This window comes from Canis lupus, chromosome 21 (genome assembly GCF_003254725.2).
Source record: "Canis lupus dingo isolate Sandy chromosome 21, ASM325472v2, whole genome shotgun sequence".
Taxonomy (NCBI): Eukaryota; Metazoa; Chordata; class Mammalia; order Carnivora; family Canidae; genus Canis; species Canis lupus.
This window is the reverse complement of record NC_064263.1, coordinates 22,989,435-23,003,788: the sequence shown is the minus strand read 5'-3', so window position 1 is coordinate 23,003,788 and position 14,354 is coordinate 22,989,435. Positions and strand designations below refer to the sequence as shown.

Here is a 14,354-nt window from a genome sequence, read left to right as displayed (position 1 = left end):
ATAAAATAGATTATATGAATCCTAATTATGAATGTTAGCTGTTAATGCTTTTATTCTGGTAGCTATCATAAAATAGATTGTATGAATCCTGTGTACAGTATTAATTTTATTTTCTTTAAAACATAGTCTTAAAAATATTATGGTAAAAAATATGGCAAAATTGGAACTAGTTTATGTCTTCTCATATCTGTAATTCCTTGTATATATACAGAGTTATTATTTATAGAAGAATGACGTGGTTTCCCTGAATTCATTTGCACGTATTGTACTGTGGACTGCTCCATAAGTGGCAGTTCTGAGAGTAGAACAAATAAATATCTGATTCTAAATCACAATCATCTTTTGAATACATATTGAATGAAAGGCACTTGGTTATAATCAGTTGACCTGTGTTGGGTTGTATTAGGGAACAAAACATGGTATATAGTAGAAATATTGAATAAAAATTGAAAATACTTAGATAGTAGTAGGTCTAGCTCAGCCATTTACTAGCCGTGTGATACTGGACAAAAATCATGGCTTTTTGAACCTCACTTTTCCCATTTCTAAAGTGGAGATAATGATGCTTTATGAAGTTGGCAAGACAGATTTTTTTGAGGAACAACTGAGATAAAGTGATAACGCTTGGTAAGATGTGATTGAAGATCTATTTATATTAACAAAAAGTGGTATTATTTTAATTAGAGTTACTAAGGTTATTTGAATTTTGCTGTGGCAAAGATGAAAAAATCAAATGATATTTTATCTTTTTGTTTTTAATCACTTTTTTAAGTAAAGATTTTATTTATTTGAGAGAGAGAAAGAGAGAGAGAGAAAGAAAGAACATAAGCAGGGGAAGGGGTAAAGGGAAAGGGAGAAACAGACTTGCTGCTGAGCAGAGAGCCAGATGCGGGGCTGAATCCTGGGATCCTGAGATTATGACCTGAGCTGAAGGCAGACGCTTAGCCAACTGAGCCACCTAGGCGTCCGTAGTTTTAATTACTTTTAAAGACCATTATTAAAGTAGTAGTTATATAATACCTTTTTTGTTTTTTAATTTCAATGAGCATATGCTCATTAAAAGATTCAGTCAGGAATTATATGGGGTAGAACCCCCAACATAATGTAAATTGCATTAAAAACTTTTTTTAAGGATGAAAAAAAGGATTCTAAATTCTGCATTTTCATATAATTTTATTTCATTCTTATTTTTCATTGTAACCATTGCATATTTTTATTTTTATTTTTATTTTTTATTTATTTATTTTTTTTGCATATTTTTAAAATACTGTATTAATTTGAATGATTAATCCTAGCTACTACAAATACTGCAAATCTCAGTGGCATAAGATAATAAATCTTTTACACTAAGTCCAGTGCAGGTATTCTTATTAGGCATAGTCTTGGCAGCTGTCCTCTAAGCAGTGACTCAGGTATCCAGGCTCCTTCTATTTTGGAATGCTACTATTATCAATACATGACTTTTGGCATGGCAAAAGAGAAAGATTATTTGAGGAGAATTTTTTAATGGAAATGGCCTACATCAATTCTATCACATTCCATTGGCCATAAATCAGTAGTGTCATCCTTTTTAGATGAAAAGAGGACTGGAATATGTTTTCTTCCTATGTTCCAGAAGGAAAATGAAACAGTTGGGTCACTGTTTGTCCTAAGGTGTAAGCATTTTTGCAAACTTAATATATTTGGTCTATTGCTCACTAATTGGTTTTATCATTAGCAATCTATGACAATGCCAGAGTGTTTTGTTTTATTTTTTTAGGTTAAAAAAGATTTTTATGTAAGTAATCTCTATACCCAATATGGGGCTTGAAACTACAGCCCCAAGATCAAGAGTCACATGCTCTACCGACTGAACTAGCCAGGTGCCCCATGCCAGAGCAGTAAAACATTTTTTTTTTTAAAGAATTATTTACCCAACTTAGAGTTGAAGAGGGGGGCAGAGGGTGAGGGAGAGGAGCAGACTTACTGCTGAGTGTGGAGCCCCATGGGGGCTTGATCCCATGACCCCGAGGCCATGACCTAAGTCGAAACCAAGAGTTGGATGCTTGAACTAGTGAGCCACCCGGGGAACCCCGAGTATTTCAAATTTTTGGTAATTTTCTATATGATCAATCCTTGATTATTTTTATAAAACTTCTATGTTCTTGTTCCAGTGTTCTCTTTGATGACAATAATTAACATAGTACTTAGCACATTTTAGGTATTTGGTAATTTGTAATATTAACAATTGAAGTAGTTTATAAGAAGAGAGTAGTTGGTTGATGACCATCTTGTAAAAAGTTTTTTTAGAGATATATGATGGAAACAAAGTGACTTTTCTGGTTTGCTTTTTGTTATTTTCTAGCTCAGACTATACCTTGAGTTTAGAAATTATCATAGACTGCTTCTTAAAATTCTCGTGATGAAAAATGATCATTCATACAGTTTGGAAGTAGCTGGTGTAGACCACAGAGAAGCACAGTCTCTTCCAGTGGTTTTGCATCTGTCTCTAAGTGGCAAGCCCCTTGGCTAGGGCATTTAGTTCCTCTTGTGAGCTTTGGTTAATTTATCTCTAAAATGAAGAACTGATGGTTTCTGAGACCTATTTCTACTCCACATGTCATGGTTGAATGGAGTCTGTGGTCTTCTTTTGGGCCCACATATTGGGCTTTATAACTTTTGACTATCTTAGGAAGAGTGAGGAAGCTCTTTGCTTAGTAAGCCTGGTTAATCCACTTTATCCTGTTGAACCTTTGATGACAAACACGATATTCATTTCATGATCATTACGTGGCCTTGGTGTAGGATGATCATGATAGAGGACCATCTGGCTCTTCTCACAAAGCCACCTGTACCACCTGTTAATTGGCATCATTTTTTAGTTTTAAAAGAAAGTTGTTGTTTTTCTAAGATTTTATTTATTTATTCATGAGAGACACAGAGAGAAAGGCAGAGACATAGGCAGAGGGAGTGGGGAGCCTGATGCGGGACTCGATCCCAGGACTCCAGGATCATGACCTGAGCCAAAGGCAGAGAGGTTCAATCACTGAGCCACCCAGGTGCCCCTAAAAAGTTTTTTTTTTAATTGGACGAATATTTGAAATACTGATCTTGAAATTATTCTTTTATTTTGGCTGAATTAACAGCAGATCCCAGGAAGTTATGTGTGAGATTTTTTGACTTTTGACATCTTCTGGTGCTCTTAGCACATTGCCTACTTGTTAGGTAGTTCAAATCAAAGCTATCATACCCTCAGAGAACAAAGCCTTGTGTTAATGGATGAAGAACTAGGTTCTAATCTTGGTTCTCTCTTAAACTTGGAATTTTCATAAAACCAAGTTTGTTCTTCAGTCATAGTTTTTCTTTACCCATGAAATGTGATTGCCTGTCCTCTCCTGGAATGCCAACCAGCTCTTTTGAATACATCAGAAGATGAACTCCATATAATCCATAAAATTTTAGGTTACTGCCCTTGGAATGATGCTTGGCACATATTAAGCCCTTATATATTTTTTTCATTTAATTTTTTTCATAGCTAATGTAGTCATGGTTCAAAATATATATAAAGGTTTAAAATCTTTCACCTGTCTCATCTCCCTAGTTTTTTACCCTACCCTAATAACCACTGTTCTACATTTCCTGTTTCTCTTTTCTGACTTCTTTATGCAAATGCGAGTAAAAAATAGTACCAAACTATATATATTTCTGTGCCTTGCATTTTTCACCTAAAATGTCTTAGATGTTTTTCCATAGAAAGCTTCCCTAAGTTTTTAGAGCTTCTCCAATTTTTTTTTCCCTGCATAATTTTGCATTGAATAGATGTACCATAATGTATTTCACTGGCTTCTCTTGGTAGGTATTGGGGTTGTTATGCTTTGAATAACTTCATAAGTACATTATTTTGTATGAGTGCTAGTATAACTGTGGGGTAAATTTCCAGGAAGTGGAAGTACAAAGGATATGTACACTTACAGTTTTGGTAGATATTGCAAAATTGTCTTCTCACTTGCTAGGTGTGAGCACCTTTTCCCCCACAGGCTCACCGACAGACTGCAATCAAACTTTTTTTTTTTTTTTTTGTATGCAATCAAACTTTTGAATTTTTGCCAATCTGATAGGTGAAAATACTTTTATAGTATAGTTTAAGTTTGTATTTTTTCTTTTATGAGTGAGGTTGGAGGTACTAAAAAAGCATTTGTTGAATGACTGGAATGCTGCATAACAACCAAAACATGCCATTGAAGCCAGGTTCTGTAATCTGTGATTGCTTTGTTTTTCTAGGTCTTACTTAGCATGGATAGAGAAGCATTTGTATCTTTTTAATGGTCCCTTTCATGTAGAAATAGGTCTTGGGTGGTTATCTCCGAAAATTTACTTGACAAATAGTTTGGCTTAAATTGAATTAATAAAAATTAGTACAACTATGTTAATAAAAATTACAGTTTATAAAGTGTTTTTAATTCACTATTTTTGTTTTAAAGATTTTATTTATTTATTTGTGAGAGACACACAGAGAGAGGCAGAGATATACACAGAGGGAGAGGGAGAAGCAGGCTTCCCATGGGGAGCCCAATGTGGGACCTGATCCCAGGACTCCAGGATTATGCCCTGAGCCAAAGGCAGATACTCAACCACTGAGCCACCCAGGTGTCTCTTAGTTCACTATTTCATTTGAACCTTAAAATACCCCTGTTATTTTCCATGTTTCATTATTCTTTTAAAGGTAAACTGTGTGACCCAAAAGGTTAACTGATCATCCAGGGTGAAGATCATAGGTAGATTGGGGACCGGAACTATTTTTTGACTCTAAATTCTCCTACATTCACTATATTATAGTTTGTATCATGCTGCTAATTTTATTGACAATATGTAACAGAATTGTGAACAGGGTAGGCCCATGTTTAACATGTTAGAAAGTGCCTCAGACTCCATGATTTCATGTATGGCTTTTTTTTTTTTAAGATTTTATTTATTTATTCATGAAAGACACAGAGCGAGAGAGAGAGAGAGGTGGGCAGAGACACAGGCAGAGGGAGAAGCGGGCTCCATGCAGGGAGCTTGATGCAGAACTCGATCCCAGGACTCCAGGATTATGCCCTGGGCCGAAGGCAGGCGCTAAGCTGCTGAGCCACCCAGGGATCCCCATGTATGGCTTTTTTGTGGATCTTTTTCCATTTAAATTAGCAACTCTGTTTTGAAGGTCTAATGAAGAAAGCAGATTGTTTAGTTTCATTTATACATACAATGATTCAGTCAGCAAAGTTTTATTTTTATTTTTTATTTATTTATTATTATTTATTTATTTATTTATTTATTTATTTTGATAGTCACACAGAGAGAGAGAGAGAGAGAGAGGCAGAGACACAGGCAGAGGGAGAAGCAGGCTTCATGCACCGGGAGCCCGACGTGGGATTTGATCCCGGGTCTCCAGGATCGCGCCCTGGGCCAAAGGCAGGCGCCCAACCCGCTGTGCCACCCAGGGATCCCTCAGCAAAGTTTTAGAAGAAATAATGATACTAGTCATCGTAGAGCTGAAGCTATATATTTTGGGAACTGTTTAATTTAGACACTTTGCAGATTAAACTGAGGACTTCTTTCTTTCTAAAGAAAAGAAGAATATTTTTTCCATTGATTTTAAAGTTATACATGCTTGTAAGAAATTCAAACGATACAAAAATATATTTTGTATAAATTGAAAGTACTTTGAAATAAAAAACATTTTTAACCCTTTTAGGTTTCTTGCCCCTAAAAATAAACGTGGCACATATAAATTAGAACACACACATGCATGCACACATATGCCTATACACACAAACATGTATACCTACACACAAACATTTTTATAGTTAATTTATGGTTGAAGTAATTGATTAATCATTTGGGAAGAAATGAAAAAAATAATACTTAAGATTACCAGTGTAGGGAAAACAGGTATTTTCATAAGTGGAATTATAAATTGGTATAATACTTTTAGAAAACAATATGGTGATATCTACCAAATTCAAACTGTATTTTTCCTTTTGTCTTGCATTTTACTTCTAAATGTTTATCTTATAGATTCAAGTATATCTCTAAATGATTATTTATAACATTACTTGAAATATCTCTAAATGATTATTTATCTAGGATATATATCTCTAAATGATTATTTATAACATTACTTGAAATATATAAAAATTAGCAGTAACCTAAATGTTTATCAGAAGGGTTCTTTTCAAAACAATTAGAATATCCCTTTTCTTATTTAAAATATTTTTTCTAAATAGAAAAATAGGAAACTGCCAAGCAGAAAATAAAAGTTAGCAGCCTAATCCTACCACCTAAGATAAACATTATTAGCATAGTTAGGAAAATTTGGATCCTGTTATAAATTCTTAGAACGTTAATTTAATACATTGTGACTGTCTCTCTACAAAATAAAATAATTATCCTTATTTATTTTTTTTTAAGAGAGACACATATAGAGTTTGTTTACCAAGAAATACTTTAACCTAAAGAGTTTGCCTGTAAGAGTTTTATGTTTAGGCCTACTCTTTGTTTTTTTGCCTATTCCTAAGTTTCAGTTGTTAGTGGACTTCTTTCACATGTTTCACTATATTTGAGTTTCATCTATACCATTACATACTTAATATATATTTTTAAGTTCATTATTTTTAATTTTTTAAAACAGATTTACTTAGAGTGAGCAGGGGAGAGGCAGAGAGAAAGAATCTCAAGCAGAATCCCTGCTGAGCATGGAGCCCAATATGGGGCTTGATCTCATGACCCTAATAAGTTCATGACCTGAGCTGAAATCAACAGTTGGATGCTCAGCCAACTGAGCCATCCAGGTGCCCCTTAAATTCATTATTTTTAAACTTATGTCTAAGTAAAATTGTTCATTCAATTAAAAAGTATTTATTGAATGTCTCCTCTGTGCCAGGAATGGTTTTATGTGCTGAGGAGATAGCAGTTGTACAAAACAAATGCTATTGTTATTTCAGAGCTTAAAATTAAGGGTTGATAAATATATGAGACATAAATTTAAATATATAAGAAAAAAATAAAATGTGTCCGTGATCACCTAAAATCATCTCAAATACCAGTGGCCCATGCATCACACCTGGGAAATTTGTCTTAGAGCAACAGAAGGATATGAAGGTCTTTTGTAGGCTCTGCAGAGACAGACTGTCATGATGGTGACTTCAGCAGGGTCAGAAGAGGCACTGCACCTCTGCTGCATTTCTCTCTTTTTATTGTCTTTAGGTTTTGTAACATTTACAATATAAATGAAGATTTGTAGAATCATGAAATTTTAATGCTTACAGAGGGCCTTTGCTTACTAGTCTAATTCTTTAAGTTGTCTAATGAAAATGGGCCTAAGGAAATGAAAGGAACAGAATGCTAATGATAGTAGAACTACAATTAAGGTAACCTAGTTGCTAGATCAGCGTCCATTCCATAGTACTACAAAGGATAATCATTAGAGATGTTTGAGATAAATAGAGCATATGGAATCAGTTTTTATAGAGTGGCAGTAAGATAGGAGAGAAGAAAGTCTAATTTTTTAAGAGCTCAAGTTTGAATCTGGGATAAAATATACTAAATTAAATCTTAACAGGTTTTGACCTTTCTTTATTAATGTTTTCCCTTTAAGGCTCTTTTATTTAGTTTTTATTTTATTATTTTGCAGATAAAGATATAGAGAAAATAGATCCCTTGAAAATCTTTTAAATGTTTTACTAGAATATATGTTAAAAATTTTATAGGATTAAGAGTTAATGAGCTTATTTTCTTTCATATCACTTATTGTTTTTTTTCTTCTTTTCCAGAATTTTATAGAAGTGAAGTGATTAAGAATTCCTTGGTAAGTTTGCTTTCTGACAGGTACACTTGACTAAGCCTATAACTCTTGTTTCAGAATATGCTGAGACATAAGTTCAAGTTCAGTTTTGGTATTATGATACTTCTACATTTAAACCTTCTGCTTAGTTATTGCTTAAAATTTCATTGATTTGTTCATTGCTGTATCTCTTATACTTAGAACATGCCTGGCACATAGTAGGTGCTTGATAAATATTTGCTGAATGAACTGATATCTTCTCTGTTAAAAACTTCAGTGTTTTTTTCAATTCATATTCTATAATTCTGTTCTATTCACTATAGGATTTTGTTTTTAACTATTTGATTTACCAAACATAATACATGATGTCTTTGTTCAGATAAAGTTCTTAAGAATTTCATGTCTACAACTATCGTATAGGATCTTCCCACTTATTTTTTGGTGGTGGCACTGCTAAGTTAGAAAGTTGGAAGTCTCCTTCTTTTGGTAATGTACACGAGATATTTGCATAAATGGCTCAGTTTATTGGGCCATGTTGATAAAAAAAAGGACTTTATGGTAATTAAAATATCCTTTTAGTGGTCAAGGCTGTATTGGAAAAAGTGGCCTCTGTCCACTTTTTCAACCTCATCTCTTAATATTTTTCCTTATTCATTGTGTTCCAGGCATACCTCATCTTTTCAGTGCTTCAAACATGCCGAGCTTGTCTTCTTTCTTATGTCTAGAATACTTGTTTCCCCAGCTCTTCATTTGGCTAAAGATGTCTTTGAGGTCTCAGTTATAGAACTTTGGCTTGGCCTTCTGTGACTATTCCATTGAAAGTGACTCCCTTTCTCCTAGTCACTCTTTTTTTTATGTCACCTGTTTTATTTTCCTTAGAGTATTCATCACTCTTAGAAACTGTTGTTCACTCATTTGTTGATTATCTGTCTCTTACCTAGTAGAAATGAGTTCCATGAGAACAGGGATCTTGTCTAGAGTCTAGAATAGTATAGATGCTTAGTAAATGGATATCAGTGATGTGTTATGTTTATAGAATCCTTTTATATATATGTTCCATTTTGATCCTTAGAACAGCCTGTGAGGAGATGAGGTAGACCTTAAGAAACTGATATTCAGAGAGGCCCAACAACTTTGGCAGTCAGATAACTGTAGGACCAGATCCCAAGTCCAGACCTGTCTTCAGGTCTCTGCTACCCTTTCCTTCTTTATTAAGCTGCCTTCCAAATGCCTCTAAAATAGCATAATAAATTTGGATCCTATGCCAGGCAGTTTTCTTGAGCCCATCTCCGAGGATCTCTAATCAACCAGAACAGCTCTTATTTATTCTGCATATATTAAATGGCATATGAAATGACTAGCACAATGCCTGACACACAGTGGCTAATGAGTCAGTATTTGTTTCTCTTCCTCTCCTGGCTCAGGTGAAAATAGAAGTGTCCTACAGACCAGGGAGAGCTGGGGAGGAGTGGGTGGTTGAAGGGGCAGGTAGAATAGAATTTTACCTTGATTTATTATGCCCCCCCCTTTTTAAAAAGATTTTATTTATTTATTCATGAGAGAGAGAGAGAGAGAGAGAGGGGCAGAGACACAGGCCGAGGGAGAAGCAGGGAGCCCGACATGGGACTTGATCCCGTGTCTCCAGGATCACGCCCTGGGCTGACGGTGGTGTTAAACTGCTGATCCACCCGGGGCAGCCCTCTGCCCCCTTTTGGATAGTCAAAGCTCTAGCTGGGAATGGTTTTAGAAAATCCTGTTACTTTTTCATCTGGCTTTGTGTCATAGTGGACCCTTTGCTAATCGTGCTACTTCAGTGTATTGTTCTACATTATTGTATTGTATTTATTTGCTATTCACTTGACTGTCAAGTTCATATTTCTAAACAGCATCTCTTTGAAGATGCTCATCTCTTAATTCTTCAGCTCTTTTCAGTTCCTATCTTCCATTGCTTCTGAAATGTTTATGAGGTTGTGATATCTTTATGTCTGGTGTACTTAGGTTGAATAAATAAATGTTTTATAAAAATATTGTAGAATGGATTTCAGACAAGGGAGAGATTTGGGCAAAAGACTTCTAAGGTCCTTTTAGCTGGCAGTTTGTCCTACAGTTATTTCCTGGGGATTCCACTTGCAGTATTTGCATCCATTGTGATTGTTCATGAACATTTCCTCTCTCAAAGTAGCTGAAAGCTTTTGGAGGTCAGGAGACCACTTGAATATCTTTATGTGCCTCTAGCTCCCAGTGTACTTCTTGGGAGCTGTTGGATAAATGTTGATTTGTTGATGTTACCTTTTAAGGATATTCTTTGAGGTTATGATATTTCCGGCAAGGATTGTCTTTTCTTTCTTATAGCTTAGTACAGGTTTGATAAACTGCAATTCATTTCTTCTTTTCTCTTGGAAAGGACTCTTCCTTCTTTGTTTTTTGCTAAATCATTGTGACTGGTTCAGATTGATGGGCATTGAACACCACAGGAGTTAACAACCTCAAAGAATATGCTGGAGATGGCACATTGTTGTCACCCGCTTGCTGTTCTGAAGAACCACAGATGAGCAAAATTTGTTGGTGTTTTTCCCTGTTTAGGAGTTGGTGATTCTTAAGCCATTATGATATTTGGTGAATAGAGTCAGTGATTTAAATGCTCTCATTCCTCCTGGTTACCCATTTAGTGCTTGGCAGGTAGAAGATGCTCATGTTTCTTAATGAATGGATTCCTCCATAAATATGTTTATTGACTGGCTTCTAAGTTATATCCTGAATGCCTAATCCTCAGTTAGCTATTAAAAATTAGGCAAAGTAATGCTTCATTTATTTCTAGCTGAAGCTTTGGGTATATTTTCACTCTGGTGAACTAAGTTAGACTCTGGTGAGCTTGTGAGTATTCTTCTTTTACTCTTATAACTTTAAGGCTTCAACTGTTTTCCCTGTGTTTGTATTTTTAGCTTGGTCCCAGACCAGAGTGGCTGGTTTTGCCATTGTGATGTCAAAGGAAACATGGAAAATGGACACAGGTTAAAAAGAATGTTTTCGCCCAAAGATTAAACTGTCCTTACGTACCTATTCCATGCATCTTTCTAACTCTTGAGCACCTCAGATTGGTGCTGCAGTGCTGCCAGTGTTCTATGCTCTGCCCAGTACATTTGCCACTGGCCACATATGGCTACTGAGCGTTTGTAATGTGGTTAAGTAATACCGGGGAACTAATGTTTTAATTTTACTTAATTTTAATTTAAATAGCCACAAGTGGGGATGCCTCAGTGGCTCAGTGGTTGAGCGTCTGCCTTTGGCTCAGAGCATGATCCCAGGGTCCTGGGATCGAGTTCCGTATTGGCTCCCCATAGGGAGCTTGCTTCTCCCTCTGCCTGTGTCTCTGCCTCTCTCTATGTCTCTCATGAATAAATAAATAACATCTTAAAAAAAAAAAAGCCACAAGTGGCTAATAGATATTGTATTGAACAGCACAGTTCTGGACTTTTCTGAAGAGCTTTCTTATAATCTGTAACATCAGCAGAAGAGATTTCCCTTTTTCTGTGCTTTGAAAAAACATAACTTTGGGGGTGGCTCGGTGGCTCAGTGGGTTAAGGGACTGGCTCCTGATTTTGGTTCAGGTTGTAAGTTTGACCTCTTTGTCATGTTCCATGGTCAGTGTGGAATCTGCTTGAGATTCTCTCTGTTCCTGCTTGCACTCTCTCTCTCTCAAAAAAAAAAAAAAAAAAAATCGTTAAAAAACCAAACAACTGGCAGCTCCGGTGGCCCAGTGCCGCCGTCAGCCTGGGGTGTGATCCTGGGGACCCAGGATCGAGTCCCACGTTGGGCTCTCTGCATGGATGGAGCCTGCTTCTCCCTCGGCCTGTGTCTCTGCCTCTCTCTCTCTCTGTGTCTGTCATGAATAAATAAATAAAATCTTAAAAAAAAAAACAAAACCCAAAAAACAACCCAAACAACTTTGTACTTACACCACTTGTACCATTCTAAAACAGTGTAATACTGTTCATATGGTTATCTTAGCTTCTTTAATATATGTGTAAACCTTATAAAGGCAGGGACCTGTATGCTTCATCTTTATAACCTCCATAGTCATTGTGTGTGGTTTATATTTGTCAAATAAGTAAGAAAAGAAAATAGCCTAAGCCAAGTTGTCAGTTCTAAGATTCACCATTATTTTATGTTCACTAAGAAAAGTAAACCTTTCTAATTCAACTGAAACACAGGGCCTTGTTAATAGTTCTGAGTGAGTTGTGATTTGATCTTTTTTAGCCTCTTGTTACTTTGAAATTTCTTTTACTCATTTCAAGGTATTTAGCAATATTTCCTTCCCTTAGGTATAGTATACTTGACCTGTGATGGGAGTCTTTTGTATGTATCTCAGTAATAAAATAAAAATATGCTTCCTCAATCTGTGTGAATTTCATTAAGTCTTATAGAAAACGATAGATGAGATTTTTTCTTCATTGACAAATATTTGCTTCTCTCATATCAGATTCATGTTTTGTTTCTTTATGTGTAAGCCTTTTTGCCCACACAAAAACTTAATACTTTTTATTGAAGTTTAACACACATAAAAAAGAGTTTACAGATCTTAAGTATAAACTTGATGAATTTTCTGAAATTGAATACTGGTATAACCAGCATCCAGGTCAAGAAATAGAATATTTTTAGTGCCCCAGGAAGCCCCTTCGGTTACTACTACTATCCTGACTGAACATCATTAATTAATTTTACCTACTTTTAAGTGTTACAGAAATGAAATCCAGTATGCACTCTTTGGTTTGTGACTTGTACTTTATATTGAGAGTCTCAACTATATATTGTAAGAGTCATTCATATTGTGGGTATATTTGTAGTTTGTTTATAATATTGCATTGTGTGAATGTACCAGAATTTATCAATTTTTCTGCTGGGCACTTGAGTGATTTCTAGTTCTGAGCTAATATGGTTAGTGCCACATTCTTGTATGTACCTGTTGGTTGAACATATGTATACATTTCTGTTGGGATACATATCTAGGAGTGGACCTGCAGGGAATATGCATATGATCCACTTTTATATATTGTCAAATAGTTTTCTCAAATTATTGTTTCATTTACACTCTTACCAGTAGTCTATTAGAGTTCTGGGTTATTCTACATTGTTGCAATCACTTGCCGCTTTTTTAATCTTTTGAATTTAAAATTTTGGTAGATAGTATATACAGGTTTTTGTTTGTTTCAATTTAAACCCAGAGAGATATTTTATTTTTTAATTTATCTTGAATTAATTAACATATAATGTATTATTAGTTTCAGAGACAGGGAGATATTTTAAATGACAATTAAACTCAGCACATATAGTGCTGACAGCAGTGTGCCTAACTTCAGTGTGCCTAACTTAAGAGTTTAAGAACAGTTGTTTTTACTATTGTGCATGTAGAGACAGTGACACCTGGTGATTGCTCCCTGGTGGTCAAAAACAGTAGAACCTTATTGATCCTAACGTTTCTTTTTTTTTTTCTTTTTATTTTTTTGATCCTAACATTTCTAAATTAAAATTCATCTTACAATGTGAAGGAAAGAGCATGTTAGAGTTAATGACAAATTGGACTATATTAGGTGGTAATAAGAATAATGGAGTAATATAAAGAAGAATAAAGAAGTATCTGGCAGGGGTGACTGCTGGTTTTCTGTGATAGTGACATAGATGAAATGTCACATAGACAAAATCATTTGAAGACACCCGAAAAAAGTGAGGGAACAAGCTTATGTCGGGGAAGACTATTGCAGGCCAAGAAACAGGATGTACAAAGGCAGGTGTGTAACTGTGGTCTTTAAGAACTGGCTAAGAAGCTAGTATGGCTGGGGTAGGGTGGGTTGAACACCTTGCTAGGCAAGTATGACAACAGGGGCAGAGGGATTGAGGATCAGGGAACGATGGAAATGTTCTGGAGATATGGGAGCTGATAGCCAAGGGCTGGCTATCAGGAGAGATTCGGGCAGGGATACAGTTACATGTCACACAAAATTAGGGGTATCTGGTAGACAAAGTCACTGAACGCAGTTATATTTCTATTTTCTTAGGTCTCTAGTATGGTACTTCACTCAGAGGAGTCCAATAAATGTCTACTGCATTTAGTAACTGATAATCCACCTTTGATGAGCTAGATAGTGGAGATGTGTCTCCCAACTTACAAATCAGAGTCAAGTTTCCTCTCAGATATACTTAGCATAGAACAATTAGTTGTTAGTGTACAATTCAACTTTAAAGGTCTCTGGCTTTAGCTAGCCATATTTTCTAAACCATCTGTTCACTTTGGGATTTTTGTTGTTCAGGAAGAGATTAGATTGAAAGATCATTGATTTTTTTTTTTAAAGATTTTATTTATTCATGAGAGAGAGAGAGAGAGAGAGAGAGAGGCAGGGACGCAGGCAGAGGGAGAAGCAGGCTCCATGCAGGGAGCCCGATGTGAGACCTGATCCCAGGACTCTAGGATCACACCCTGGGCTGAAGGCAGGTGCCAAACTGCGGAGCCACCCAGGGATTCCGAAGGATCATTGATTAATAACTAAAATGATTGAAG

The 14,354-nt window shown here is 35.7% G+C and overlaps 1 protein-coding gene across 5 annotated transcripts in view; it reads left to right on the top strand.

Annotated features, from left to right (window-relative positions):
• UVRAG (UV radiation resistance associated) overlaps positions 1-14,354 on the top strand; it is a 314,973-nt gene that overhangs the window by 31,447 nt on the left and 269,172 nt on the right. For all 5 annotated transcript variants that reach the window (XR_007404442.1, XR_007404443.1, XM_025419621.3 and 2 more), the window contains exon 3: positions 7,791-7,825. Coding sequence is in view for 3 of the 5 variants with exons in the window: in XM_025419621.3 (XP_025275406.1) it covers positions 7,791-7,825 (35 nt within the window). In the remaining 2 variants the exon portion in view is untranslated. The remainder of the gene's footprint in view (positions 1-7,790; positions 7,826-14,354) is intronic.